At 38.5% G+C, this 25,954-nt stretch overlaps 4 protein-coding genes and 1 pseudogene across 12 annotated transcripts in view; 2 read left to right on the forward strand and 3 right to left on the reverse strand.

Annotated features, from left to right (window-relative positions):
* LOC131016276 (ubiquinone biosynthesis protein COQ4 homolog, mitochondrial-like) overlaps positions 1-8,205 on the forward strand; it is a 96,251-nt gene extending 88,046 nt beyond the window's left edge. For both annotated transcript variants that reach the window (XM_057944923.1, XM_057944924.1), the window contains one exon: positions 7,480-8,205. In XM_057944923.1, the coding sequence (XP_057800906.1) occupies positions 7,480-7,983 (504 nt within the window). In that variant the 3' untranslated portion in view covers positions 7,984-8,205. The remainder of the gene's footprint in view (positions 1-7,479) is intronic.
* Positions 8,206-8,297: 92 nt separating this feature from the next.
* On the reverse strand, positions 8,298-19,254 carry LOC131016279 (protein SPIRAL1-like 1). Of its 4 annotated transcripts, XM_057944927.1 has the most exons (4): positions 19,173-19,254; positions 18,690-18,747; positions 9,181-9,480; positions 8,298-8,645 (listed from the first exon to the last, which is right to left on the reverse strand). In XM_057944927.1, the coding sequence occupies exons 3-4, from the start codon at positions 9,439-9,441 to the stop codon at positions 8,553-8,555; spliced, it is 354 nt and encodes a 117-aa protein (XP_057800910.1). In that variant the 5' UTR covers positions 9,442-9,480; positions 18,690-18,747; positions 19,173-19,254; the 3' UTR covers positions 8,298-8,552. The 4 variants fall into 4 exon arrangements, with proteins under 4 accessions (XP_057800910.1, XP_057800912.1, XP_057800911.1 ...); XM_057944929.1 differs by lacking the exons at positions 18,690-18,747; positions 19,173-19,254 and adding an exon at positions 9,967-10,168; XM_057944928.1 differs by lacking the exons at positions 18,690-18,747; positions 19,173-19,254 and adding an exon at positions 9,955-10,168.
* LOC131016274 (ubiquinone biosynthesis protein COQ4 homolog, mitochondrial-like) lies at positions 10,789-25,593 on the reverse strand. 4 transcript variants are annotated; one of them, XM_057944919.1, is made up of 6 exons: positions 21,113-21,201; positions 20,430-20,583; positions 13,525-13,670; positions 12,643-12,693; positions 12,215-12,454; positions 10,789-11,483 (listed from the first exon to the last, which is right to left on the reverse strand). In XM_057944919.1, the coding sequence occupies exons 2-6, from the start codon at positions 20,542-20,544 to the stop codon at positions 10,980-10,982; spliced, it is 1,056 nt and encodes a 351-aa protein (XP_057800902.1). In that variant the 5' UTR covers positions 20,545-20,583; positions 21,113-21,201; the 3' UTR covers positions 10,789-10,979. The 4 variants fall into 4 exon arrangements, with proteins under 4 accessions (XP_057800902.1, XP_057800903.1, XP_057800905.1 ...); XM_057944920.1 differs by lacking the exons at positions 13,525-13,670; positions 20,430-20,583; positions 21,113-21,201 and adding exons at positions 18,690-18,747; positions 19,173-19,248; XM_057944922.1 differs by lacking the exons at positions 12,643-12,693; positions 13,525-13,670; positions 20,430-20,583; positions 21,113-21,201 and adding exons at positions 25,274-25,301; positions 25,491-25,593 and having other exon boundaries at positions 12,215-12,409.
* Positions 16,085-17,103, forward strand: LOC131016287 (uncharacterized). Of its 2 annotated transcripts, none has more exons than XM_057944944.1 (3): positions 16,085-16,221; positions 16,322-16,893; positions 16,964-17,103. In XM_057944944.1, exons 2-3 carry the CDS (start codon positions 16,677-16,679, stop codon positions 17,047-17,049), a joined length of 303 nt encoding a protein of 100 aa, XP_057800927.1. In that variant the 5' UTR covers positions 16,085-16,221; positions 16,322-16,676; the 3' UTR covers positions 17,050-17,103. The 2 variants fall into 2 exon arrangements, with proteins under 2 accessions (XP_057800927.1, XP_057800928.1); XM_057944945.1 differs by lacking the exon at positions 16,085-16,221 and having other exon boundaries at positions 16,309-16,440; positions 16,532-16,893.
* LOC131016277 (ubiquinone biosynthesis protein COQ4 homolog, mitochondrial-like) lies at positions 23,672-25,280 on the reverse strand (annotated as a pseudogene).
* Positions 25,594-25,954: the final 361 nt, after the last annotated feature.

The following is a 25,954-nucleotide window of genomic DNA, read 5'->3' on the forward strand; positions in this document are numbered from 1 at the left end:
TTGTGGAGGTGGTGACTGAAGTCTGTTTCTTTGAAAACTAAGAGATGAGCTTGTTGCCTAGGAATTGACAGGTTCCGGAGGTTGATTTGCGATCAATTTTGCATCCTGCAAAATCTGAATCTGAATATCCGGTGAGCTTGAAGTCGTCGTCAGCTGGGTACCATAATCCTAAATTGGGTGTGCCTTTGAGATATCGCAAAATTCGCTTTGCTGCATCCAAATGAGCTTCTTTTGGATCTGACTGATATCTCACACAAACCTCGACTGCATATGCAATATCTGGTCTGCTCGCAGTCAAATACAGCAATGATCCAATGATTTCTCTGTACTTCGTTGAAGAGAAAGATTTTCCTTCTGAACCTGGATCTACTTTCCAGTTTGTATTCATTGGGATCTTGACTGATTTCATGTGCTGAATACCGAACTTGGCTATCAGTTCCTTGGCATACTTGGACTGACTGATCAGTATTTCTTCGCTGGTCTGCTTGACTTGTAATCCGAGAAAGAAATTCATTTCTCCCATCATGGACATCTAGAATTTGTTGGTCATGATGTCAGCAAACTTCTTGCACATATTTTCGGATTTGGATCCGAAGATTATGTCATTGACATAAATCTGAACAAGCAAGAGATCTTTTCCTTCTTTGAGAGTGAACAATGTTCTGTCCACAGATCATTTCTTGAAACCTTGTTCAACAAGATACTCAGAGAGAGTATCATACCATGCTCTCGGAGCTTACTTCAAGCCATAGAGCGCTTTCTTCAGCTTGTACACCTTTTTTAGTCCAGCAACCTCAAAGCCTGGAGGTTGTTCCACATAGACTTCATCGGTGAGCACTCCATTGAGAAATGCACACATCACATCCATTTGGTGTACCTTGAAACCTTTGTGAGCTGCGAAGGCTAAGAAGAGTCTGACTGCTTCCAATCTGGCAACTGGAGCGAACGTCTCATCGTAGTCGATTCCTTCTTCTTGACTGTAACCTTTCGCTACAAGCCTTGCTTTGTTTCTCACTACGTTTCCTTCTTCGTCTTTCTTGTTTTTGAAAATCCATTTCAAACCAATCACCTTTGCATCGTCTGGTCGATCCACAAGCTCTCAAACTGAATTCCGGTTGAATTCATTGAGTTCTTCTTGCATTGCGATGACCCACTAAGTGGACTTCAGAGCTTCTTCGACATCCTTGGGCTCTGTAGATGATAAGAAATAGCTGAAATTCTTATCTTTGTTGATGCAGTTCTGATTGATATCAAAGACGCGGTTGCACATTGATCTTCGAGTCTTGACACCATCTGATGGTTCTCCAATGATATTCTCCTTTGAATGGAGTTCAAACCATCTTCGATACTTCTTGATCTCTTCTGGAGATGGTGGGGCTTCTTCAGTCAGAATGGTTCTGAAGTGTTGAGCACCTTCTGGAGCAGGGGAGAGTTGAGCTGGAGCTGCTTCGGCACGTTCAACTCGATCTTCAGCAACTGGAGTTCCCCCTTGACTGATGCCATCTGCATTAGCTTCAGTCTGAGCTTCAGACCTTTGACTGATCTTCTGATACTGAAGCTTCTCAGTATCTTCATCTTTTCCTGGTCCCCACACCAAGACAGTAGAAGACTCGGTGTTGTCGATTTCAGCTTTGGAAACTTCAGTGTTCTCAACACATCTCACAGTTTCCTGTTCCCTGAAACCATCTGTAGACTCATCAAAGACAACATGTGGTATTTCTTCAACACACAGAGTTTGAGAATTAAACACTCGATAGGCTTTGCTGGATCGGTCTGTTCCAGAGTATCCAAGAAAGATTTCTGTATCAGCCTTGCTATCAAATGTGTTTAACCTCTTCTTATCATTGTTGTGGATGAAACACCTAGAACCGAAAGTATGCTATTGAAGGCTTCTTGTTCTTCCATAGCTCGTATGGAGTTTTTCCATGTCTTTGAGTAAGGAAGGAGCGATTCTGAGAGTAGCATGCGTTGTTGACTGCTTCAGCCCAAAACTTCAAGGAGAGTTTTGATTTGGCTAGCATCATTCTTGCTGCTTCCTTCAAAGACATGTTCCTTCTTTCAGCTACTCCGTTCTGTTGAGGAGTCCTTGCTGCAGAAGTTTGATGACTGATTCCTTGTTCCTCACAATACTCACGAATGACAGTATTGAGAAACTCAGTCCCACGATCTAATCTGATGCTGATGATGTTAACTTCATCTTCGACGCTCAGTCTTCTCAGCAGCTTTGGCAGTTCCTCCAGTGTTTCTTTCTTATTGAAAAGAAAGATAACCTAAGTGTATCGTGAATAGTCATCCACAACAATTAAGGTGTACTTCCTACCATTGTAGCTTCTTGGAGAAATTGGGCCAAACAGATCCATGTGAAGTAGTTTAAGAATTCTTCCAGATGAGTGTCCTGACTTTGACTTGAATGACATCCGTGTCTACTTTTCTCTTTGACATGCTTCACATTCTTGCTTCTTCTGGAACACAATAGAAGGCAGACCTTCTACCAGTTGATATTTAGCAAGCTTGTTGATCGTCTTGAAATTGAGATGGTTGAGTCTCCTATGCCACAGCCAGTTGAGCTCCGAGATGCTTTTGCTGATGAGGCACATTTCTGGAGGGTTATCTTCCCATGAGACGACGTAGAGACTCCCTTGTCTGAATCCTTTCAGAACCACCTTCTTTTGAATGTTTCTAACAGTGAATTCATCCTTCTTGATCTTCACTGTAAAACCGCTGTCACAAAATTGACTCACAGATAACAAATTATGTTTAAGACTAGAAACAAAGCTAACATTACTGATACTGGCGTTACCCATGTTGAGCACACCATAGCCTTTTGTTTCTCCGATTGAGTTGTCTCTGAATGCAACTTTGGATCCAGCTTTCTCAACATACTGAGATAGATATTCTTTGTAGCCCGTCATGTGCTTCGAGCAGCCGCTATCCAGATACCATGTTCTGATTGAGGCTTTAACTTCTTCCTTCTTTTTAAGTTTCTTGTTTTTGACCTGCAAGGAAGAGTTAATTTGAGTACCCAATCAAGATTTGGGTGCTTCGATATCAACTCGAGTTCCCTTTGGAACCCATATCTGCTTCAGAACTGGTCTTGCTGATGTCCAGTTGCTTGTCGTCGTGGATGCTGCTTAGCTCGTCTGGACTCATTGCTTTGTCTCCATGGATGTGGTTCTTTCTGAAACTGAACTGATTTCAGTTTCTGACAGATATGGTTGTTCTTCCTTCTGGACTGGTGAGGAAGATTCTTCTTGATTCCTGATGTTCCTTCCCCGATCTTTGACTGAAATCTACTTTCCAGTCTTCTCAGTAAGGCGATCTAGTTAGGGGCCTCCTTTGCTCGTCTGAAGCTCCTTGGAGGTGGAACATTTGTTCTTGCCATCAATTTGCGTTTGCAAACTTCATCCATATCATGATCTCTTGATTTTTCTGATGTGGTGACTTCAGAAGTATCGTCCTTTGAATTGATCATGACATTCTTTCCTTTGTCAGCTGCAATCTTTCCTCCAATGCTTCTAACAAGGCCTTTTGATGGAAAGTTGCTCATCATGGGAGAATTCATCATGCAGTTCTTGACTATTTCTTCCAGCTTGTGATTGAGTCTCTTGATCTCATGAGATGCTCTATCACATTCCGAGTTGGAGATTTTGAGCTTTTCTTCCAGTCGACTGTTCTCCATGATTAGTTGATCAAGATAAGTTTCATCCGGAAAGTAGATGATTGTCTGATTCTTGGCTCATTCATCATTGATCTCATTTTCCATTTTTTGATTCTGCTTGAGGAGATCTTCGAACAGTTTCCTCAACTGACAGTGATCAGTCATGAGCTTATTGAACTCGTCAGTTTCATCGGATGAGCTTTCTCCAGATTCTGAGTGGTCTCCTGAAAACATCAGGAAGTTATCAGTATAAGGAGTTTTTGAATGAGAGATTACCTTTGAGCCATTCATTCCATTGTCGTAGCTGTTGTCAGCCACGCTTTCAGATCCATTGGCCATCAGGGCTTGGCTCTCATCATCTGAGCTGGTAGAGTTGAAGTCGGATGATTCTGATATGTCTTCGAAAGAATCAGCATCGTCAGCAACCATCGCTTTCTTCTTAGAAAAGCCGCGATCCTTCTTGGCTTTCAGCTCTTTGCGCTCAGATTGAGTCAGTTCAGGGCATTCACTTCGAAAGTGCCCTTTCTTTCTGCATCCAAAGCATTCCATGTCTTTGATGTCGTAAGCGGCTGACTTCCTTTCTCCGCTTCGATCAGTGGAATGTCTGGAGTTGCTTTCTCTTTCTTTTCCTTTGTTGTGCTGCTTGTGGAACCTTCTGTAATTGCAGAATTTGGACTCCATCTTGTTGAATCTTTCAGTCAACAAAGCATATTGACTGAAGAAGTCCTCAGGGTTGAGTTCCGCAGGTTCCTTGATTTGCTTCTTGCCTTCTCTCGTTGAAGCTTTTAGTGCTGCTCCTCTTGAGGTTGATGGACCATCTTCATCTGATCCTCCAGCCTTCTTGATTCTAAGATTTCTCTGAAGGTCGAACTCATTTGCCATGAGATCAGAGAAAAGCTTGTTTGTCGGGAGGTGACTGAATCCAGGCTTATGCTGATGAGCAACTGAGTAGATATGCCATTCTCCTCGTGGCAGTGCTCGAAGAATCTTCAGGTTGATTTCTCGTTGAGTGTACTTGTCTTTGGAGATAGATTGAACTTCATTCAGGATTTTATTGAATTTGAGTTCCATCTCCTCGACAGATTCATTCTTGAGCATGAGGAAGGAGTCGAACTTCTGACAAGCTATGGATAGCTTATTCTCCTTGATTTCCTCGAAACCTACGCACATTCTTTTGAGAATGTCCCACATCTCCTTTGCAGTTCCGCACTTGATGATCTTCATGACATGTTTGTCAGGAGCGGTGCCGGAGATGATGCTTTTGGCGAGGTTGTCTAGCTCATCTTGCTTCTTTTCTTCTGTGGTGAAGTCTGCCTTTTGCTTGGGCTGGACCTCATCGTAAGGATCCTGATGTGGATCAACAGGAACCCTTTTGACTGTTTCGGTGATGGTGATTGGTCCGTTGGTGTTGACTTCCCACATTCGGCAATGTTGGGCGGTGAGGAAGCTTTCAAGCCGAAACTTCCATATATCGTATTTTTCAATGCTAAACATAGGTAGAGAAGATAATCTGTTGTGGTTAGTCTCCATCAAAAAAGAGAGAACAGATAACAACAGATAGAGCAGATAGCAAGCACAAATTGAAAGAGAAAAACTTTTCCGAGACCTGTGAGAAAAATGATCTAGTTCAATTAGAACCTAATCAAAAATAGAATGCTCTTGCGAACAACCTGCTCTGATACAAATTGTTAGGTCCGAAGGGTCTCGAATAGGTGTATGGGGGGGGGAATACACCTATGGGCTATTTTTGTTTTCTCAAACTGAGGGATCTCAAGATAGAGATCAAAACGAAACTTTACACGCAAACAAAGACTCCTGTTAACTGAAAACAGTTTTGACCAACAGGGTTGACGACTGATACTGAAAGCTCTTCAGTAAGGAGTTGTCAGTTAAGTTACTGGAACTTAACTGATGCACGTAAGGGCTTCAATCGTGTTTGCTAAAACAGAGATGATAACACTCTTCCTGACTATCAGAAGATAGATCAGTCAGACTGATATCATACGCAGCGAAAATAAACTTAGTTTCGAAATAGCCTTGGTTGAGCACGAAGTTGGTCTTAGATTTCTCTTTGCAGTTAATCAGTATTCAGTTTATCAATTGAAACAACGCAAGTAGGAATGTAAAACTGAAAGCTGTAAACAACACAGAGACTTTTACGTGGTTTGGAAAAATCATTTCCTACATCCACGATCGGTTGATCAGACCAACAATCCACTCCGCAAGTGCTTAACAGGTGCACTGCAAATCAAACCGTGTGCTTGCCTGGTGCACACAACCGTAACACTGAAGAAAACCCTTCTTCAGGACCCACACTTCACTCGTGTCGGATTTTTCTGCTTAACACACCCCGTGCTAAGACTTATCTCACTTAACACAACCCGTGTTAAGATTTCTCAGAGTCAGAGTACCTTCCTGAACTCCGAATCACTCAAACACTCAATTCTCTCTTTGGAAAGGAGGTTTGAACGGTTGTCAACTATACTTCAAAGAACAAGTTCTTTGGAGCAAGTTTGACCTTGGCTTAGGGTAAACAAGTGCTTGCCTAAGGTCTAAGAGAATGTGTATAATCAGCAGTGACTGATTTTTGGCTTTGGAATTCTCTTCTTCGATTCAAGCTTTGGGGAGATTAAGCTTTTGGCTGAATAGCGATTTTGGCAAAACTTCAGCGTATGTAGTTGAATCGGTGAAGATTGAAGTGATCCTCGAGCGCTATTTATAGGAGAACTCTTGAATAGATCTGTTGGCGTAGAACGTCCTCAAGATTTCTTCCGTTGGAGAGCAATTCGAATTTGGGCTGAGGCTTCAATCTTCGAGGTTCCTTGTTTAGTGGGAACGGCTATGCTGAGAGCAGGAGATGTGACGTTTCTGATAAAGTAGCCACCAAATATGAATGACCTCTGCAGAGATAAGGATCCAGAGATCTCTGCATTTAATGCGGCTGTACTTTTGTGAGTACGTGGCTTCCTTTGAACGTTGGAAGTTCAGTCCGAGTAAGAATGTTTAACTGATACTTGATTTTAGTATCAGTCCGCTGAGTCCACGTGGCACGCATTAAGTAATCAGTTCCAAACTGATTCTTCAACTGATACTTCAGTTGGTATCTTCAGTCTTCAGTCTTCAACCCTTCGTCCTTCAGTCTTCAGAACCGCAAGCTAAACTAGAAACGAACTCTAACACTTGAGTTCAAAACCGTTCTAGTCTATTACAATTAAGACCTATGGATTCCGGTATCAACAAAACAAGGATTATGATATTCTACAAGATTCCCAACAGTTATTGTAGAGCCTTCAAGGATTATGACCTTGATCTTTCTGCAACCTCAGTTTTGAATCTAGTTGGACCATATTTGGACCTCAGTTCATTAAATTAGTGCATCTGGCCTTATCACTAAGTTAAGTAGCATTACCTGAACAAAGATGGTTGTAGGAACTTTTAGTTGCAAGATCTGTTAGCCGATGTTTTTGGAACTTTTGAGAGTACTCGCCTCGCAATCTCGTACAATTCCAGGGTGTAGGAAGTTCTATTTTTGATGGATTGAAGTCGTAAGCATCATGGTTAGTTTAGGCATCTAAACAGCAGATAGGAAATCTTGTTAGATTTGCTCTTTTGCTCTTTGTTGGTTTAGGCTTAGAAGTTTATTTTTAGACATCACATATCGAATGAGATGCTGGAAAACACACTTATATGCGAAAAGACGAGGAAATTTGGAGATTTCTCTGTGACTTTTAGGTGCAAGTGATTTGTTGGTATCCTTAACTACAGATCTTATTATCTCAGTTGATGATTGATGAATAAGCTTTTAATGAACTCCTCCACAGGCTGTACTACTGGAGCGCCCTCGTGTCATCTCTGCTAATGTAGGGCATGCATGGGACCTTCTGCCAAACACATTTGGTGTGGCATATGTTAAGTTTATGGGATCCAGGAACTTCTCTCCTGATGACAGGCCACCTGTCAGGTTCATGGAAACAGAAGAAATAGCCTATGTTGCAACACGCGCTCGTGAAGTGCACGACTTCTGGCACACCCTGTTTGACCTACCTACCAATTTGATTGGCGAATCAGCATTGAAGGTCATAGAATTTGAGCAGATGCTTCTCCCCATGTGCGCCCTATCGGTTGCAAGGGGGACTGCCCAATTCAGCCAAAGTCAGAGGAATTTGTTCTACCAGCATTACTTCCCTTGGGCTCTCCGTGCAGGCGTGAGATGCACTGATCTGATGTGTGTGTATTATGAGCGCCATTTTGATGAGGACTTGGAAGATGTTCGTCGGAGATGGGGAATTGTTCCTGCTCCTCCTCCCCCGCTACGTGCAGCTTGAAATCAACACATAGTTCTTTCCCCTTAAGAATAAAGCAGAGAGCTTTTCTTTCCTTACAATGTGATAGTAGCCTTTCTGATCTTGTATCATAATTTTACTGGCTTATTTTTGTAACAGGATCTGTTTTTTTAGGAGCTTTTCTTTTTCCAAACAGCAAAGAGTAATAATACCCTGTTCCAGTATGAAAAATCCCATAAAATCACAATAATACAATCTAGAATATGGTTTAGTTATTTTACAAAGGAAACCTTTTTGAGAGATGCTTATTATTATGCATCCAAACACAACTAAGATGTAGCGATTCACACTTAAGATGTAGCGATTCACACTTCAAATTTACCAACGAATTCATATCTGTCTGTAGAAAAACTATTGACAACTCTTGCAGCAGAGACGCAATACCATAATTTGCTGCTACATTTACAAACAAATAACCCAAAACCTTAAACAGAAACATCCCACGTGGCTTGCAGCAAAGACGGCAAAATACCATATTGCTGCCACATTTTTACAAATAAATGTCTCGAAACACACTTTGGCGATCCCGGCTGCAGGACCCTGGCTGTTGCTTAGTTGCTGCTGCTGCCGCTGCCGCCACCAAAAAGGTAACCCAAAGAAGAACCTCCTCCGGGAGCAGCATGAACCTTAGTTGATGGTCGATCCTGAGACAAAGTAATGGTTCTAAACCCAAAAAATGCGAAGTATTGGACTGGACCTAGAGGAGTTGATGGACAAAATGATACCAGAAACATGACAAGTATGCACTCACTAATCACTACATTAAATCACTAACTCTCAGGCTTTGTCCTAAATCCTAATCAATTCGTTGTGGAGCTTTTCTGTTTCCTCTATCCAGTTACCTTTTGGTACATGATGAATTAGTTAAGGAAATATACATCCCTTATATATCAAATATCACAAACAGCAATTTGAATTTATCCTTCATGTGAGAACTAAAATTTGGATGGTTGTCACCACATGCCTACTTAGCATTATTGTTGTGCCGGATGCCAAGAATTGAACCACACATAGTAATCAGATTGTAAGAGAAACACATCATCATCCAATCAAGATAACAAAGGAATGGAATTGGATAGAATGAAAAGAAACCAAGAACTTCATAATGCCAAAATACCACAATCAAGTAACTTCATCAAAACCCACCAAACACATAATCTTGTTTCACCGGAGACATACCGTGATAAAATTGCAAGTACTCTGACCATCTGCTCTGACGTAGTTGTTGGTGGTGCTACTATGAATCCCTGCAGGAATCTGCTTGCTAACGTCTACTGGCTTAGGAGCGGCATTAGGCTTTGGCGAAGGTTCTTTACTAGCAACACTACTCTCACTCGATGCAGCTTGTGCTTTCCCCACTGCTAGTTTTAGAGCCTCACCGCAACCAAACAAGTAATCCAATGAACTCTGCCCTCCACCGCTGCTAACTCCACGACCCATATCTCATATTCGTCTATGATCAAAAGTTACAAGCTTAATCTGGGCAATGAAGATGGGAAGTGACAATCAGAACCTGATCAAATACTATATTCTGTATGTCTATGTAGAAATTCCAAGAGAATACAAACCAATAGATAGCCCTGATTTCAACTATGTAGAGAATCTTATTTCCTCCAACTTTAATTATCCAAACAAATATCAACTTTCAGTTACTGAAACAATATTTTGCTTTAATCTAAGGCTGCAGGAAACCAATAATCAAAAATTAAGGATCCCACTATATAAACATCAGTATTAACCCAATAATTATGCAGAACTGAATTTATTCTTCATGAATTTAACTAATTGCATCAACCATAATTGCAATTACAACTCCATAAATATGATACATAACACTCCACCAGAAAATATCATAGCCCACAAATCAAATCAACAGCTATATACAATTGAGCAAACAATTCGAAAACATATCACGCATCAGTATAGTGAAATGAGCTGGATTCAAGAGCATACTTTTCTAATTACCTTTCACCTTTTCTTGATCAGATCTACCGTATGGAGCCATGAAAAGTATTATGGAGCACGAGGTTACCGCTTCCAGTCATTTATTGAATCTTCCAGTGGGGGCTGGCAATGTAGAATTTGGAATTTAGTGGAAGGACAGCCAATGAGTGATGGTGCGAGAGTGGAGGGAGTAATTTCGGAGTGGATATAGAAGCTTCTCTCTAGGTGACCCAAAATGCAAATACATATAAAGTGGGCCTCGCTTTTAAAAGGAGCATGAGTGAGGGCTATGATTTATTCTGAAATCCTTTAACTAGATCAAAATAACCAAATCCACTACCGAAAATAATGGTAATTAGAGCCAGGGTCTCAGGATTAGAACCATTGCTTTGTTTCAGGATCGACCATCAACTAAGGTTCATGCTGCTCCTGGAGGAGGTTCTTCTTTGGGTTACCTTTTTGGTTGCGGCAGCAGCAGCAACTAAGCAACAGCCAGGGTCCTGCAGCCGGGATCGCCAAAGTGTGTTTCAAGACATTTATTTGTAAAAATGTGGCAGCAATATGGTATTTTGCGCCTTTGCTGCAAGCCTCGTGGGATGTTTCTGTTTAAGGTTTTGGGTTATTTGTTTGTAAATGTAGCAGCAAATTATGGTATTGCGTCTCTGCTGCAAGAGTTGTCAATAGTTTTTCTACAGACAGATATGAATTCGTTGGTAAATTTGAAGTGTGAATCTCTACATCTTAGTTGTGTTTGGATGCATAATAATAAGCATCTCTCAAAAAGGCTTCCTTTGTAAAATAACTACACCGTATTCTAGATTGTATTATTGTGATTTTATGAGATTTTTCATACTGGAACAGGGTATTATTACTCTTTGCTGTTTGGAAAAAGAAAAGCTCCTAAAAAAACAGATCCTATTACAAAAATAAGCCAGTATAATTATGATACAAGATCAGAAAGGCTACTATCACATTGTAAAGAGAAAGAAAAGCTCTCTGCTTTATTCTTAAGGGGAAAGAACTACGTGTTGATTTCAGGCTGCATGTAGCGGGGGAGGAGGGGCAGGAACAATTCCCCATCTCCGACGAACTTCTTCCAAGTCCTCATCAAAATGGCGCTCATAATACACACACATCACATCAGTGCATCTCACGCCTGCACGGAGAGCCCAAGGGAAGTAATGCTGGTAGAACAAATTCCTCTGACTTTGGCTGAATCGGGCAGTCCCCCCTGCAACCGATAGGGCGCACATGGGGAGAAGCATTTGCTCAAATTCTATGACCTTCAATGCTGATTCGCCAATCAAATTGGTAGGTAGGTCAAACAGGGTGTGCCAGAAGTCGTGCACTTCACGAGCGCGTGTTGCAACATAGGCTATTTCTTCTGTTTCCATGAACCTGACAGGTGGCCTGTCATCAGGAGAGAAGTTCCTGGATCCCATAAACTTAGCATATGCCGCACCAAATGTGTTTGGCGGAAGGTCCCATGCATGCCCTACGTTAGCAGAGATGACACGAGGGCGCTCCAGTAGTACAGCCTGTGGAGGAGTTCATTAAAAGCTTATTCATCAATCATCAACTGAGATAATAAGATCTATAGTTAAGGATACCAACAAATCACTTGCACCTAAAAGTCACGGAGAAATCTCCAAATTTCCATGTCTTTTCGCATATAAGTGTGTTTTCCAGCATCCCATTCCATATGTGATGTCTAAAAATCAAACTTCTAAGCCTAAACCAACAAAGAGCAAAAGAGCAAATCTAACAAGATTGCCTATCTGATGTTTAGATGCCTAAACTAACCATGATGCTTACGACTTCAATCCATCAAAAATAGAACTTCCTACACCCTGGAATCAGCTAACAGATCTTGCAACTTAAAGTTCCTACAACCATCTTTGTTCACGTAATGCTACTTAACTTAGTGATAAGGCCAGATGCACTAATTTAATGAACTGAGGTCCAAATATAGTCCAACCAGATTCAAAACTGAGGTTGCAGAAAGATCAAGGTCATAATCCTTGAAGGCTCTACAATAACAAATGAGTAAGAATGCTTGCAACAAGCCTGAAAAGATTAGTATGTTGGGTTCTTCTCCAGCTAATATGGATGTGTTAAGAACAATTTGCCTCTTAATATCTATAAACGAAATGTACACTGCGAACATCAAATGAAACCAGTCGAGAAACTAAATTAGTCTCTAAGAAATAATGTGTAAAAAAGTAAATAATAGCAGCAATTTTATTTTTGTGATGAATGAAAAGCTCACCCTCCCTTCTGGACTTGTCTTCATTCTCTCAAGAACCCTTTGAAATGCGGGCTTTCCAGTGGTCTCCCCAAGAGCAGCTATCAAATCAGCTCTTCGCGGATCCAACAACGCTCCAACAGCTGATCCAACTGCAACAGCAGCTTGCTGCCATCCCTTGAGTTTCACTCGACCACCCCCTATCATCTCCCGCGCCTCAAGCCAAAGCCACGCTGAAGCGCACCAATATGTGCGGCGCTGAGGCTATGCGAGAATGTAGGAATCGGGAGATGCAGACATAGTTAAATAAACATGATTTCGGCAACAATTTCAGACGTGATTTCAGCAATTTTACGCATAAACATGGATTTCAGTAATCACATCAACAAAATTCATTCAACATCTTCACCATAAAAAAAGAAATGTAAGGTGAGATCATCTTCCATAAATACCTCTTCTTCAATCTGTTGTGTCCCCAAACTTTGGAATTGAAGATGCAAAATCTGGAATTCAATATGCAGACGAGGGAGAAGGGGAATTAGGGTTCAAGAAGAATGATGATGGGTGTTTAGTATCAAATCAAATAATAATAATAATAATAATAATAATTACTATTAATTATTATTATTACTATTATTATTATTATTATTATTATTATTATTATTATTGACTTGTAAATCTATATATTATATGAAAGCACATTTCTAATGTTAATATTTTGCCGGCAAATTAGATATTTTTATTCTTTTTCAAAAATTGTCAATTTAAATATTCATTATGCATCTTAAATCAAAGATTGGATTTAAGAATCACAAAAAATAGATTCAAAACAAATAAATTATAATAATTTAATGTTGTAAATTTTAGTTTTAATATCAAAATTGTATTGTCAAAACTTGCAAGTTTAAGAACGATTTGTGAGGGAGAAGTTTTTAATGACATTGAACGGATTTGAGTATGAATATTGTATGAACATGTAGCACATCTGTTGAATTAAGAAAATGTGTTCCTAATCCAAACCACCAATCTCCAAAATCTAAATCCCCTCACGTTTTTTTCCCACGAAATTCGTCATGAATATTTTTCGGGTCCGAATCATGGAGGTCAAGAGCAGGGAAAGACAAACAAGGAGAGGAACAAAAATGCATTAATTTATCTTGAATTTATGTTTTCTACAATTCCAGAATATTATTTGGGTTGTTTTGGATAGGATATGTGGACTTTGGGCTTTTATTTTAAATTATTAATTTTGTATATTTTACCGTCAATGTTTCGCCGGCACCACAAATCTTAGTTCATTGACGCCACATAATCTTGTTTCACCGGAGACATACCGTGATAAAATTGCAAGTACTCTGACCATCTGCTCTGACGTAGTTGTTGGTGGTGCTACTATGAATCCCTGCAGGAATCTGCTTGCTAACGTCTACTGGCTTAGGAGCGGCATTAGGCTTTGGCGAAGGTTCTTTACTAGCAACCACTACAAGAATTTGGCCGATTACCGACAGAATTTTCCGTCGATAAAGCCAAAAATTTCGTCTGTAAAAACTAATACCGAGGCGTCGGTGAGGCGCGCCTCGGCGTGAGGCGTGGACAAAGCGCCCCAAGGCTTAAGCCTTACATGCATAAATTGAGGCTTAAGCCTTTTCATAGTGAGGCGCACGCCCAGGGCGCGCCTTAAGCCTCGACTGGTGAAAGGCGCGCCTTTGTATCTGTGGCCAAATTAAGTGTGTTTTGGGCTTTTTTAGGTTAAAGGTTTTTATTTTTTGCTAAGCCCATATTAATTAAAGAAAAACCTAACCCTAATCTTACTTAAAACTAAAAGTTAGAAAGTAAAAAATTTAAAAACTCCAGCAGCGCCGTTCTCTGTTCCTCTCTGCTCTCTTCTTCTCTTCACTCCTCACTCAACACCCTCTGCCGTCACCCTCCTCCGGCGTGCCACCCTCCGGCGCCACCAACCTCCGGCAGGCCACCAGTTTCCGGCACCAGCAAGGCAGCAACTAAGGTATGTATTCGTTTTTTTTTAATATGCAAGTCAACAACATGTCTTGTTTTTATTTTTAGTTAACATGCTTATAACATACATGCATGCACGTTAAGTATGTAATCTGTTAAGAATAAGAACAGCAAGTCAGCAACATGTCTTTTTTTTATTTTCAGTTAACATGCTTATTACATTACATGCGAGTTAAGTCTCTTAAGAACTGAATAAGAACAGCAACACATCTTTTTTTTTAAGCTGTTGTATAGGCTGTATTAAACTGTTTCATATTGTAGAGAAGAGCTTTGGGATTTACTTTTTGTTTTATTTCATTGGATATGTAGGGAATGGCTTCGAAAGAACCAAAAGTGAGTTATCCGTGTTGGAAGTATGGATCGAGAAAGTCACTACCAGGGAATAAGAGTTATTTCTATATTGAATGCAATTTTTGCAAACAATTGATTACGGCTGGAGTGAGAAGAATGAAAGACCATCTTGCTCATACTCATCGGAATGTAAAGCCATGTCCAAATGTGCCACCGGAGGTGAAAAAAGAAATTGAGGATTACTTGAAGAATTCTCTAGACACTAAGCAAAAGAAGCGACAACGATTTGAGGATGAAATTGCTGCCGGTGCATACTATGATTATGATTCGAGTGCGAGGAGTAATGGTGGTTCGGATACTCGAAGTATCAGAGGGCCGATGGATAGGTTTCTTGTACATCCCGACGTTGAGGATGTACAAGCTACCTGCCCAGCACAGGCTACAGTCCCCCCACCTTCTCATCCCCAAGAATTGAGAAGAAAAGTGTGTCAAGACATTGGTCGATTCTTCTTTGAGAATGGAGTTTCGTTTAATTGCATTGAAAGCATCTCATTTGTGGGCATGTGCAGATCTATTGCAGAATATGGTAGAGGATTGAAAACTCCTTCGCGCTATGAGTTGAGCAACTAGATTCTAAAGGAAGAAGTGAAGACCACAGATAAATATGTTGGAGATGTTCGAAAGACTTGGCTGCAAACGGGAGTGTCCATTTTATCACATGGCTAGAAGGATATGAGGGGAAGAAGTTTAATCAACTTCTTGATCAATAACCCTGAAGGCACCGTTTTTCTCAAGTCTGTTGATGCTTCAGAGTTGTGAAAGATGCCAATCTGTTGTTCGAGCTCCTCGATGGGATTGTGGAAGAAGTTGGAGAGGAATTCGTAGTGCAGGTTGTGACGGACAATGCGAGCAACTACAAGGCTGCCGGCAAGCTTTTGATGCAGAAAAGGAAGCATATCTATTGGACACCATGTGCTGCCCATTGCATAGATTTGATGCTCGAGAAAATTGGTGATCTACCTCAACACAAAAATGCACTGTTGAAGGCAAGGAAAGTCAGCAATTTCATCTATAATCATGGTTTTGTCCTGGCGATGATGAGAAAATTCACCAACAGAGAGTTGATTCGCCCAACGATTACTAGATTTGCCACGGCATTCCTTACTTTGGAGAGTATGCTTCAGGCAAAGCAACCTTTGGAAGCTATGTTCACCTCTACAGATTGGGTGAACAGCACATGGGCAAACAAAAGTGAAGGCAAGGCAATAAAAAAGATCATCCTAAATGACAACACATTCTGGCCCAGTGTTGTATATGCTCTTACCACTACAAGACCATTGGTAAAGGTGTTGAGAATGGTGGACGGTGACCAAATGCCGGCAATGAGATTCATATAATGGATGAAGCAAAAGAGCAGATTGCCAAAAATTTGGGAAATGAGATTGGGAAGTACAAGGAAATCTAGGTGATCATTGATGCCAAGTGGGAACATCAATTACATCGTGATATACATGCTGCAGCTCACTTCCTAAATCCTAGATTCCAATATGCCGATAATTTCTCAAATCATATTGAAATTAAGAAGGGGTAGTTGTCTTGTATGGAGAAACTGATTCCCTCATCGGACCTATCAAAGGCCGATATGCAATTGGATGTGTTTCGAGGGAAACAAGGACTTTTTGGGAGAAAGCAATCATTGGACACTTACTCGACATGAACACCTGGTAATACTTAAGTGATAGTTTATTAATTATTTAAATTGATTATGATTTATGAGCTGAATTCATAGTTTATTAACTATTTGTTTGTTTGCTTCAATAACAGCAAACTGGTGGATTCAATTTGGAGATGAAACTCTGGAGCTTCAAAGCTTTGCTGTTAAAATATTGAATCTAACATGTTCGGCATCAGCTTGTGAGCGTAACTGGAGCATGTTCAATCAGGTATTAAACTTTTACTTTAACAAATTAGGTATTAATTTAGTTTAGATTTAAGTTTTCATAATTACTTATATTAATATACATAATTTTATAGGTGCACACGAAGAGAAGGAATAAACTACTCACTTCGAGGTTGAATTCCTTAGTCTACGTCATGTACAATAAGAAGTTGAGAGGCTGACATTGGAAAAAGCAGGTTAAGGGTGATGTAGACCCCTTGGAAGTAGAGCATTTGTCCTATGATGATGAATGGTATGGTGGACAACAATGAGACTCAAGACAATGAGACTCAAGACAATGAGTCGAGTGGCAACAATACCTCACCCATGAGTGATGGAGAATTCCAAGACCTTCTTGATAATATGCCGGTGCCGCAAATTGAGAAGGGAACTTCAAGTCGTAGGCCTCGTGGCCGTGGAAGTAACAAAAGAAAGAAAAAGAGCACAAGTAACAAAGGTAAACTTTGATTTATAATTTCATATATTTAATTGTTTATATCATATTAACATTACATATTGTAATTTAGGTAAAGGTCGTATGAGTTTGATTGACGAGGAGGAGGATGAATGGGAGGATGAGGACGATGAAGAGGAGGAAGAATGGGAGGAATAGGATGATGGCAATGATGAGTAGATCACTATGATATTTAAGTATTTAGGATTTTAAGTGGGGTTAAGCTTAAGACTTAAGAATTAAGACGACTATGATGTTTATGACTTGATTGTGATGTTTTTATGATTTCTAAGTTATTATGTTAATGTTTGGTTAATTATCTATTGTTTAATTTGCTTTGTTTTGATTTTATAATGTTTTGGAATTTTTATTTGTTTCAAGTCCGAGGCTTATGCCTCGGACCGCCTCGAGGCTTACGCCTTGCCTTTTAGAGACAAAAGGCCTCAGGTACACTTTTGTTTTTAACAACCTTGATACCGACGCCGCCCGTACGTCGCTTTAAATATGGTCGGTAAAAATTTTACTTTCAAAGCCGTTGCTAAATTACCGACGGCGGAACGACGAAATGCCCGTCGGCTACGAGGCGAATCAACGACGAAAATAGCAACGAAATTTTCCGTCGCAATTAGCAACGGAACAAAATTCCGTCGGTAAATACCCATCAATGTTAACGACGGAAAAAAATTTCGTCGCTGATTTTTGTGCCGATGGTAATAACGAAATTAAATTTCGTCGGTATTTTTTTTAATACAAAAAAATATATATATAATTTGCATTATACAATTATTTGGACAACAATCAATTCTTTGCGCAGGTAGCCCCATCCCACTCAATAACTTTTTAGTGTCGTAAAAATTAGTAGGAGCCAAATTATTATCAGGAAGGATCTCTTTTATCAACTCAAGCCACTGATCAAAACATCTTTCGGACATATTCCCCTCTGCTTTTAAACTCATTACACGAGCAACAAGAGACAATTGTGAATAAGTTTTGCAACCGGGCGACAACTCTTTGTCCGCTGCTTTCAACATATTATATAACAATTGGGCTTCCGGATTTGGGGGTTCTTCGATGTTTTGAATGTTATATTGGGATGCAGCAATATCCATAACCATATTCTGATAATTATCTTCATTAGCCTGTTCTTCTTCAAAATTATGATATTCAGTCGTGAGCATTTCAATTTCACCATGAAACCTCCAAATTTGGTAATCCCGCACAAATCCGTTCTTTGCAATGCGATACTGAACATTGTTTTTAGTATGGAAACGTATATTATCGCATTTCCTACACGGATACCTAATTTTTCACCATCCATTAAATCTCGTCTACTGTTAGCGTAATCAATAAAACCTTGAAGACCTCTTTGAAAATCGGGATTCAAAGCTCCATCAAGTAGAAAACGCCGATACATCCACTCACGATTTTCACTCATTTCTACAATTTGGTTCATTTAAGTATGTTAGAAATTTAAAATCTATTGATTTTTAAAGTTTTACTAATCTCTAAGTCTATAGAACATTAAAAGATACTATGATAATATAACACATGTTCAACACAAATTCTATAAATCAAACACACAAACACGTACGCGGCTCCAAGCCATCACCACAGCAACAAAATGGGATGGAACACAGCCATCCCCAACCTAATCTCCATTTACTACCTAGATACATGTTCATCTAATATATACAAAAATAAAACACCTAGATACATGCTCATCTATGTTTAATAATTCAAACTATGGCTACCATTTGAGCCATAGTAGCAAAACAATAGATAATATAGTGAAAACTTACTTTTTTTTTGCCTTGCTCTTTTTTCTTGTTCTCCTTCACTCGTCGTCCTCTTTTTCCCCTACATCACCAATTTTTATTTTAATAATCACCTTCCTTACAATCAAATATTTGACTAACCAACAACACAAAATACAAAATATTGAAACAAAATTCAAAATTAGTAACAGAGAGTTGCAGATGAAAGGAATTAAAAGAAAGGAACAAAAGGCTCTGTTGGAAATGAATCATCCTTTTTGACAACCGAATATATTTATTCATTTATTCTCCCAAATAGAATGTGTAATATTTGTACATTTGCATGCCCACATTATAATTAACATTAGATAATACCACACACATCATCCATATATATTCTCCACTCCTCACGACTACCACGCCCCTTCATTTAATCTCCACACCCTAAAATAAATCCTATCACATATAAATAATTTCAAATAAACTATACAAATATGAAATATTAAAAGAAATTTCCAAAAAACTAACCTTTATTGATCACACTTCTTTGCTCTCTTTTCTCTTGTTGTCCTCGACTAGTTTCTTTATTCCACAAGAATCAAGGATGGAGTGGTATACTACAAATGAGAATTAATCCAAATCAACAAAAGAATTATCTTAAAGCAAAAAAAATATAAGCAACATTTTTTATCCAAATGATAAGAGTGTCTAATCATTTCTTTGAATGTTCGTGAATATCATTTCTTATTCATGTTAACAAAGTAGAGATATGCGAAAACCATTTCTTAGGGCAGACAAGGATTAAATTCAGTTCATAGGCTGAAAATCATAGGCTGAAAATCAAACGATGAGTCCAACACAAAAAGGATTAAATTCAGTTCTTATACATATAATTAGCGGCAGATTTCCAGAACATTTAGAAAAAAAAAATCTCAACTCACCAGATTTTGGTTGGGGCGTTTCTGAGCTCAGAATGAAGGAGGCGATGGAGATAGATTGGCCGACGGAGGCAAGGGCGGCAGGTTCAACGCAGGCGGCTGGAATGGACGGCGGAGGCAGGCGGCGGAGACTTCGCCTTCTCTGGAAGTCCAGCAGATCGGAGTGGACGGCGGCAGCGGCGACTTCACAGCAAGGGCGGAGTTTGCGGCGGTCTGCAGGAGACTGATTTCCTGCGGAGATGGTGGCGGAGGAGGGTGGTGGGCGGCGCGACTGTTAGGGATTTAGGGACGGCGGCAGCGGCGACTTCACAGCAAGGGCGGAGATTGCGGCGGTCTGCAGGAGACTGATTTCCGGCGGAGATGGTGGCGGAGGAGGGTGGTGGGCGGCGCGACTGTTGCTTTTGAGAAGGGTTAGGGATTTAGGGATTTCAAAGTGAGGAACAAGCGTCACTGATGCTTTTGGTAGAAGGCCGTTTTTTTAAGTTTTAAAATTATTAAAAAAAACCTGCAAAAAATGAAAAATAATTTAACATCGGATTAATTTCCTGTCGGTACTAACGACGGAACGAGATTCCATCGGTATTTTTAAAGCCAAAATTCAGAATATTAAAAAAAATACATTAGCAACGGAAAAATGTCCGTCGTTAAATTCCATCGGCCGTCCGTCGATAAATCCATCGTTAATTACTCGGGAATTTAGCCGGGAAATTTTCCGTCGGTATTTCGTTTGTAAATCCATCGTCTAATCGAGAATTGAAGATCCATCGTCATTCTGTCGGTAATTAATGACGGACAGATTTCCGTCGTTAATTCTGTGGTGTCCGACCAGTTTTCTTGTAGTGAACACTACTCTCACTCGGTGCAGCTTGTGCTTTCCCCACTACTGGTTTTGGAGCCTCACCGCTACCAAACAAGTAACCCAATGAACTCTGCCCTCCACCGCTGCTAACTCCACGACCCATATCTCATATTCGTCTATGATCAAAAGTTACAAGCTTAATCTGGGCAATGAAGATGGGAAGTGACAATCAGAACCTGATCAAATACTATATTCTGTATGTCTATGTAGAAATTCCAAGAGAATACAAACCAATAGATAGCCCTGATTTCAACTATGTAGAGAATCTTATTTCCTCCAACTTTAATTATCCAAACAAATATCAACTTTCAGTTTTTGAAACAATATTTTGCTTTAATCTAAGGCTGCAGGAAACCAATAATAAAAAATTAAGGATCCCACTATATAAACATCAGTATTAACCCAATAGGAAATGGCTGGCAGGAAATGGCTGCAACTTTGAACATCAATAATTATGTAGAACTGAATTTATTCTTCATGAATTTAACTAATTGCATCAACCATAATTGCAATTACAACTCCATAAATATGATACATAACACTCCACCAGAAAAGATCATAGCCCACAAATCAAATCAACAGCTATATACAATTGAGCAAACAATTCGAAAACATATCACGCATCACTAAAGTGAAATGAGTTGGATTCAAGAACATACTTTTCTAATTACCTTTCACCTTTTCTTGATCAGATCTACCGTATGGAGCCATGAAAAGTATTATGGAGCACGAGGCTACTGCTTCCAGTCATTTATTGAATCTTCCAGGGGGGGGGGGGGCTGGCAATGTAGAATTTGGAATTTAGCGGAAGGGCAGCCAATGAGTGATGGTGCGAGAGTGGAGGGAGTAATTTCGGAGTGGATATAGCAGTTTCTCTCTAGGTGACCCAAAATGCAAATACATATAAAGTGGGCCTCGCTTTTAAAAGGAGCATGAGTGAGGGCTATGATTTATTCTGAGATCCCTTAACTAGATCAAAATAACCAAATCCACTACCGAAAATAATGGTAATTAGAGCCAGGGTCTCAGGATTAGAACCATTGCTTTGTATCAGGATCGACCATCAACTAAGGTTCATGCTGCTCCCGGAGGAGGTTCTTCTTTGGGTTACCTTTTTTGTGGCGGCAGCAGCAGCAACTAAGCAACAGCCAGGGTCCTGCAGCCGGGATTGCCAAAGTGTGTTTCGAGACATTTATTTGTAAAAATGTGGCAGCAATATGGTATTTTGCGTCGTTGCTGCAAGCCTCGTAGGATGTTTCTGTTTAAGGTTTTGGGTTATTTGTTTGTAAATGTAGCAGCAAATTATGGTATTGCGTCTCTGCTGCAAGAGTTGTCAATAGTTTTTCGACAGACAGATATGAATTAGTTGGTAAATTTGAAGTGTGAATCGCTATATCTTAGTTGTGTTTGGATGCATAATAATAAGCATCTCTCAAAAAGGCTTCCTTTGTAAAATAACTAAACCATATTCTAGATTGTATTATTGTGATTTTATGGAATTTTTCATATGGAACAGGGTATTATTACTCTTTGTTGTTTGGAAAAAAAAAAAAAAGCTCCTAAAAAAACAGATCATGTTACAAAAATAAGCCAGTAAAATCTATATCTATATAATATATAAAAGACCAGTTTAACGTCTATATTTTATCGTCAAATTTTAAAAAATTGGTTTCTTCGTCTCAACTACAAAGTCTACTATAGTGCCTATGTTTTGGGACACTCAATCCAATCCAAATACAATTTAATATTTTTAGCCCATTGAAAGAAAATTATTTTATCCCTCAATTTTTACCGTTTCTTTTCTTTTTCTTTCTAAAATCTATATATTGTGAGTAATGATAAAATATTCAATATGCATGTTAAATTAAAGTTCATAAAACAAGTTTTAATTTGATATATATTATGTTAAAAATAGAGTTAAAATAAAAAAGTTATAAAAATTAAAAGTATCAAACCAATTTTTTTTCTCTCTCCTATTATTTTTCATACATTATCTTTTATCTTTTGGTTTTATTTGGTTTATTTCATTTGCTGTATTTCGTTTTATATATTATTTTTTAATTTGCTTTAATTTCTTTTTTTCTCAATTTTATTTTCTTTTATTTATACAAAAAATATAACATCAATATATATATAATACTAATATAACAATACAAACATTAACAACTCAGCTTTATCATTATTTTTTTAAATGTCATTTTTTGGTATTTAGATTCCATCATCATATTTTTCTTCCACAATTCACACTCAATTATACAATTTTATTTTTATTTTTTCTCTTTATTTTTCCTTTTTTAAAAAAAATTAATGTAATTCAAATAATGTAAAATATTCAATTACATATTAAACGAAGTATCATTACCTGAGTTTTAATATGTTATATATTATGTGAAATGTAAATTTATGTTTAAAATGATAGGAGTTAAAAGTTTTAAACAAAATTGTTTTCTCTCTTTCTCTCTTATTTGCTTTTTTTTTCCCCCTCATATAGTATGCAATTTTAATTACTTATATGAATTAACAAGATTTTTTTATTGTATGACAAAAGAATATTTTTCAACATTTATTTGATATCCAAATGAATGTGTATTATTACCACACTAATAATATTAAATGTTAAAGTGGTGGCAAATTTTTAAATTTTTTTTCTTACAATTCACACACATGCTTCATAAACAGTGGATGACTCAAACCCGACCTACTGATTGAAGGGAAAACTTGCATTTTTTATTATACATCCTTTAGTATGTGGACGTAACAAATCATGCCCAAACTTTTAATTTTTGTATTTATTTTATTTTGTTTTTAGCAAAAGAAAGACAACACAATTATTCATTTTCTCCCCCTCATTCTTTTGTTTACTAATGTACTAAATAGAGGTGAAACGAAAGGTACCGAGAAACGAAAGAATGAAGGTAAGTTACATTGTAACTTAACTAGGTTGTCAACTTTTAAGGAATTAAATAATATACAATATAATTATAACATATGCATGCATCTAAAAATAATAGTTATAGTATATGTTAGAAAGGAATATATATTTCTTACAAGGTATTAACATATTTTCTTGCTTGATTAATTATAAATGGATGATTTAACTATTTATGTTTTGTGGATTATAACTTAAAAATAAATTATTTACAATTAAGTAATCATATATGTATATATGTAGTTTAATTTAAATTACTTTTTATTATTTTATATAATTATAATTATTCCCGTGCATCGCACGGGATGGTGGTACTAGTTATGATACAAGATCAGAAAGGCTACTATCACATTGTAAGGAAAGAAAAGCTCTCTGCTTTATTCTTAAGGGGAAAGAACTACGTGTTGATTTCAGGCTGCACGTAGCGGGGGAGGAGGAGCAGGAACAATTCCCCATCTCCGACGAACATCTTCCAAGTCCTCATCAAAATGGCGCTCATAATACACACACATCAGATCAGTGCATCTCACGCCTGCACGGAGAGCCCAAGGGAAGTAATGCTAGTAGAACAAATTCCTCTGACTTTGGCTGAATCGGGCAGTCCCCCCTGCAACCGATAGGGTGCACATGGGGAGAAGCATCTGCTCAAATTCTATGACCTTCAATGTTGATTCGCCAATCAAATTGGTAGGTAGGTCAAACAAGGTGTGCCAGAAGTCGTGCACTTCACGGCGCGTGTTGCAACATAGGCTATTTCTTCTGTTTCCATGAACCTGACAGGTGGCCTGTCATCAGGAGAGAAGTTCCTGGATCCCATAAACTTAGCATATGCCGCACCAAATGTGTTTGGCGGAAGGTCCCATGCATGCCCTACGTTAGCAGAGATGACACGAGGGCGCTCCAGTAGTACAGCCTGTGGAGGAGTTCATTAAAAGCTTATTCATCAATCATCAACTGAGATAATAAGATCTATAGTTAAGGATACCAACAAATCACTTGCACCTAAAAGTCACGGAGAAATCTCCAAATTTCCATGTCTTTTCGCATATAAGTGTGTTTTCCAGCATCTCATTCGATATGTGATGTCTAAAAATCAAACTTCTAAGCCTAAACCAACAAAGAGCAAAAGAGCAAATCTAACAAGATTGCCTATCTGATGTTTAAATGCCTAAACTAACCATGATGCTTACGACTTCAATCCATCAAAAATAGAACTTCCTACACCTGAAATTGTACGAGATTGCCAGGCGAGTACTCTCAAAAGTTCCAAAAACATCAGCTAACAGATCTTGCAACTAAAAGTTCCTACAACCATCTTTGTTCATGTAATGCTACTTAACTTAGTAATAAGGCCAGATGCACTAATTTAATGAACTGAGGTCCAAATATGGTCCAACCAGATTCAAAACTGAGGTTGCAGAAAGATCAAGATCATAATCCTTGAAGGCTCTACAATAACAAATGAGTAAGAATGCTTGCAACAAGCCTGAAAAGATTAGTATGTTGGGTTCTTCTCCAGCTAATATGGATGTGTTAATAACAATTTGCCTCTTAATATCTATAAACGAAATGTACACTACGAACATCAAATGAAACCAGTCGAGAAACTAAATTAGTCTCTAAGATATAATAATGTGTAAAAAAGTAAATAATAGCAGCAATTTTATTTTTGTGATGAATGAAAAGCTCACCCTCCCTTCTGGACTTGTCTTCATTCTCTCAAGAACCCTTTGAAATGCGGGATTTCCAGTGGTCTCCCCAAGAGCAGCTATCAAATCAGCTCTTCGCGGATCCAACAACGCTCCAACAGCTGATCCAACTGCAACAGCAGCTTGCTGCCATCCCTTGAGTTTCACTCGACCACCCCCTATCATCTCCCGCGCCTCAAGCCAAAGCCACGCTGAAGCGCACCAATATGTGCGGCGCTGAGGCTAAGCGAGAATGTAGGAATCGGGAGATGCAGACATAGTTAAATAAACATGATTTCGGCAACAATTTCAAACGTGATTTCAACAATTTTACGCATAAACATGGATTTCAAGTAATCACATCAACAAAATTCATTCAACATCTTCACCATAAAAAAAGAAATGTAAGGTGAGATCATCTTCCATAAATACCTCTTCTTCAATCTGCTGTTGTGTCCCCAAACTCTGGAATTGAAGATGCAAAATCTGGAATTCAATATGCAGACGAGGGAGAAGGGGAATAAGGGTTCAAGAAGAATGATGATGGGTGTTTAGTATCAAATCAAATAATAATAATAATAATAATAATAATTACTATTTTTTATTATTATTATTATTATTATTATTATTATTATTATTATTATTATTATTATTGACTTGTAAATCTATATATTATATGAAAGCACATTTCTAACGTTAATATTTTGCCGGCAAATTAGATATTTTGATTCTTTTTCAAAAATTGTCAATTTAAATATTCATTATGCATCTTAAATTAAAGATTGGATTTAAGAATCACAAAAAATAGATTCAAAACAAATAAATTATAATAATTTAAAGTTGTAAATTTTAGTTTTAATATCAAAATTGTATTGTCAAAACTTGCAAGTTTAAGA

This window comes from Salvia miltiorrhiza, chromosome 3 (genome assembly GCF_028751815.1).
Source record: "Salvia miltiorrhiza cultivar Shanhuang (shh) chromosome 3, IMPLAD_Smil_shh, whole genome shotgun sequence".
NCBI lineage: Eukaryota > Viridiplantae > Streptophyta > Magnoliopsida > Lamiales > Lamiaceae > Salvia > Salvia miltiorrhiza.

What these genes read in the sequence shown, in the direction of transcription:
- LOC131016279 (XM_057944927.1), bottom strand. Translation starts at nt 9,441, where the DNA reads ATGGGTCGTGGAGTTAGCAGCGGTGGAGGGCAGAGTTCATTGGATTAC. An exon ending in GTACTTGCAATTTTATCACG is followed by an intron (nt 8,646 to 9,180) that starts GTATGTCTCCGG and finishes ACTTTGTCTCAG; the next exon opens with GATCGACCATCAACTAAGGT.
- LOC131016287 (XM_057944944.1), top strand. Translation starts at nt 16,677, where the DNA reads ATGATGATGAATGGTATGGTGGACAACAATGAGACTCAAGACAATGAG. An exon ending in AAAGAGCACAAGTAACAAAG is followed by an intron (nt 16,894 to 16,963) that starts GTAAACTTTGAT and finishes ATTGTAATTTAG; the next exon opens with GTAAAGGTCGTATGAGTTTG.
- LOC131016274 (XM_057944919.1), bottom strand. Translation starts at nt 20,544, where the DNA reads ATGGGTCGTGGAGTTAGCAGCGGTGGAGGGCAGAGTTCATTGGGTTAC. An exon ending in CACAACAGATTGAAGAAGAG is followed by an intron (nt 12,455 to 12,642) that starts GTATTTATGGAA and finishes ATTCTCGCATAG; the next exon opens with CCTCAGCGCCGCACATATTG. An exon ending in AGACAAGTCCAGAAGGGAGG is followed by an intron (nt 11,484 to 12,214) that starts GTGAGCTTTTCA and finishes ACTCCTCCACAG; the next exon opens with GCTGTACTACTGGAGCGCCC.